Source organism: Octopus bimaculoides, chromosome 20 (genome assembly GCF_001194135.2).
Source record: "Octopus bimaculoides isolate UCB-OBI-ISO-001 chromosome 20, ASM119413v2, whole genome shotgun sequence".
NCBI lineage: Eukaryota > Metazoa > Mollusca > Cephalopoda > Octopoda > Octopodidae > Octopus > Octopus bimaculoides.
The window spans coordinates 16,052,123-16,055,745 of NC_069000.1; the positions used below are offsets into that span (position 1 = coordinate 16,052,123).

General features: G+C 36.6%; 2 protein-coding genes across 2 annotated transcripts in view; one reads left to right on the forward strand and one right to left on the reverse strand.

The window, feature by feature from the left end:
• Positions 1 to 3,623, reverse strand: part of LOC128250265 (uncharacterized) — a 119,166-nt gene that overhangs the window by 26,090 nt on the left and 89,453 nt on the right. The window lies entirely within an intron of this gene.
• On the forward strand, positions 103 to 2,520 carry LOC128250270 (uncharacterized). The gene is made up of 2 exons (XM_052975013.1): positions 103 to 423; positions 2,182 to 2,520. Exons 1-2 carry the CDS (start codon positions 120 to 122, stop codon positions 2,484 to 2,486), a joined length of 609 nt encoding a protein of 202 aa, XP_052830973.1. The 5' UTR covers positions 103 to 119; the 3' UTR covers positions 2,487 to 2,520.

Consider the following 3,623-nt stretch of genomic DNA (forward strand, 5'->3'; position numbering starts at 1 on the left):
TTCTTCTTCTTCTTCTTCTTCTTCTTCTTCTTCTTCTTCTTCTTCTTCTTCTAAATGATATATATATTTTGAAAAAATCTTTCATTTATTTATTACTTGTAGATTTTGCTATAACAAATATGACGCCTGCTGATGGTATTGACATTGGAAAGACATCTAAAATAACTATGACATGTCGGTATAATGTGACGGATCTTCTTAATTTCAAACTATTGAGAAACGAAGTTACAGTTGCATATCTTGAATGCTCCAAGTCCACAAATAGATTTAAAACAATTGTCAATAAGGATGGTTTCGACTGTACTTTAGCTTATTGTAATGAAGGTGAGGTTACCTGCTGGAAACGAAATCCTACTTGCAAAGATGTAGCACACTACAAATGTGGCACTTCCTCAGAAAATTCGAAAACTAAGTTTATGAAAGGTCAGTTTTAATACTTGCTTTTACTAATGCAGTTCCATTATTGATTGATTTTCAGAAGTGTTATTTTCATTGCAAGCTCTTCCTGCGTTGTTTTGGGCATGAGCAACTTCATTTTTGTTTTAAGATTTCTGTTTTTCAGTGTGTTGAAAGTACTCTAGAAAATATGTGCAGTGTGTAGTTGTGCTATTTTCAGGAGAGTGAAGTGGATGCTTGGCTAATGATGTACAAGGTGCGATAAATATTTAAGGATATATTTGATAATTTTATAAAACGAAAGCGAAAGCGAAAGCGAAATGTAATTCGATAATTTTTTTTTTTTGTGTTGCATGATAGTAAAAATTGCCTGAAATCCATTCCTGGGTTACATAGATTTGTGTGAAGGAGCTAGTTTATGTTGAATACATATGGCCTTCCACTTCGTACTTCATCTATCCAGGACTTAGCAGATGTCTCCAGCACCTCAACGCATCAAAAGAATCTCTACATAGCCATCTGGTTGAGGTTCTTCTGATCAGAGAAGAACGAAAGTTTGCCATGTTCGTGAAGGTTTTTAACTTTCTTAAATAACTGTTTGGTATAGATGGATAAAACGGCTTTCCTGTGTATTGCAGACTTTAATTAGTGATGGCTCCCGTTGATTTTCCGAGATCATCATCGATAAAATTTAGAGCATGTTCGATAAATTGCAGTGTCCTTATAGTCTCACAACATTTTGAATGTGTTTTTTTTTTTATAGCCGAAACATGCCAACAGGTAGCTTCCAATTCTATATAAACTTCGTGTACAACAGATCACGCATCGTTTCAAATGTTCACATTTTCTAAATGATTGTGTTCAGCATAAGTACTGAACAAAGATAAAATAGTTATAAAAGTAAAGAGTTTTGAAAAGTTCATTCCCCCAAACATCCCTAAATATTCCTTAGTGTGGAAAACAGTAGTAAATTTGACGGAACGCTCGGAAACAACTCACGTCCATTGGAGAAGCTTTCCAAGGAAGACTCTATTGGAAGAAAAGGAGAGGATTACACACATGCACATACATACATACATATATACATACATGCATACATACATACATACATACATACATACATACATACATATGTATATACGTGTATGATTGTATCTGTGTCTCTACAGTTATGGGAGGCGCAATAGCCCAGTGGTTAGGGCAGCGGACTCGCGGTCATAGGATCGCGGTTTCGATTCCCAGACCAGGCGTTGTGAGTGTTTATTGAGCGAAAACACTTAAAGTTCCACGAGGCTCCGGCAGGGGATGGTGGTGAACCCTGCTGTACTCTTTCACCACAACTTTCTCTCACTTTTACTTCCTGTTTCTGTTGTGCATGTAATTCAAAGGGTCAGCCTTGTCACACTGTGTCACGCTGAATATCCCCGGGAACTACGTTAAGGGTACACGTGTCTCTGGAGTGCTCAGTTACTTTCACGTTAATTTCACGAGCAGGCTGTTCCGTTGTTCGGATCAACTGGAACCCTCGACGTCATAAGCGACGGAGTGCCAACAACTCTACAGTTATTGTTTGATTGGTCCTGCTCTAAATTGTTCAAGCATTGCTTTTGTTATAAAGTTAGACGTTTGAACACTTGGAATCAGCAACTAACAGGGTCCATCGGAAGTGTTGTTAAATATTTCAGTGTTGTATGAAGATTGTAATTTTTATCAGTGTAAACATACAATATTTTGTGAGGCTTATTGTTCAAAGAATTACATATATTGATTCATTTTTTTTTCCAGTGAGATCTCGTATACTGAGTCTGGGAATGATCAGTGATAAAACCTTTACAATTCCATGGATCATCAGATGTTCAGCAATTGTTGGGTTACCTTCTCCACCATCTGTCACTTTTTCATGGAATATAGGGACTCCTGATATATCGATTAAGGTCTATAAAGTACGGAGAGTTCCTCCTAGTCGCAAGTGCTTTGTTGTGGTAAATGCGGATTATTACTATATTGTAAGAGAGAGAGACTTAGATTACACAACTTTCACATGCAAAATATTTGGAACTGAAATTTCACGAATTATCAATTTGGATTGACGTAACAAAAAAGGTAAGCTGATTATTTTGGTTTCAGCTTGGTTAATATTTTATCACTTATTTTAAAATTGTTGCTATTTAGCCTCAGATCAGTGAGCAAGCTTAGTTTTAAATACGTATGTGTATTCGTTTTTGCATATGTTTGTGACATGCGTATATCTATATTTTTATGCGTGTATGTGTTTTTTTGCATGCGGGTATGCATGTATATTTCTATGTAATTAGTAATTAGGAACATTGTTAAGAATGTCATTCTGAATGTCCCCAATTGAATTTGTTAGTTTTAACAAAGTGGTAACAAAAGAGAATAGTGGATCAGAAAAGGAGGTAGGTTACAAGTTGGAAGGCGAACGGAAAAGTCATACGGCATGATTGTAGTGAAAATAATCATTGATCATTTCCTCGACGCAAATCACAAAGGATGCATTGTTCATACTAACTCCTGATCTCTGAACATACTGGGTAGAAACCGTTTGATTCACAGTACTTGCCTAAGCTTCCAAGTCTTCACTCTCTGTACCACCGATATTCTTTATAGGAGATCTAAAGCAAAGTGTGTGTGTGTGTGTGTGTGTGTGTGTGTGTGTGTGTGTGTATGAGGTGTACGGTCTTGTGCTTAGGATATTGCACTCGGGATCGCTAGATCGTGGTTTCAATTCTTGCATTAGCTGGTATGTTGCGTTCTTGTAGTAATGATATAGTAAAAAAAGTCTCAAAACTTCTGGAAGAATCCACGCTACATTTCATATTGAAATTACTATCGTCTGCAATACTGGAAACACACCCATGCATAACGTTCTTGATTTCTTTGTAGAGGTATGCGAATCCTGCACTTCCGGTTTTAGATTGTTAACTTTCAATAAGTGAAAACCGCTCGAAGAGTTAGCTAATTTTAAAGTTAGTTGGTTAACACCACTGTGTCGAAAAGGTAGAAAGTAGATAATGGTGTCACTCGAATAGCTGAAAAAAAAAAGAAACGGTTTAAGATGCAATAGTGCGATGAAATTCAAAGTATTCTATGTGGGTCCGAAATGAGTACCGCAACGACTGTTACAAGTTAATGGGAGAAAGGGAAATGTAGTATTTTTGGGACTCAATGGCTTCCTTTCTATTCCCCAAATACTTATAAAATGCCTT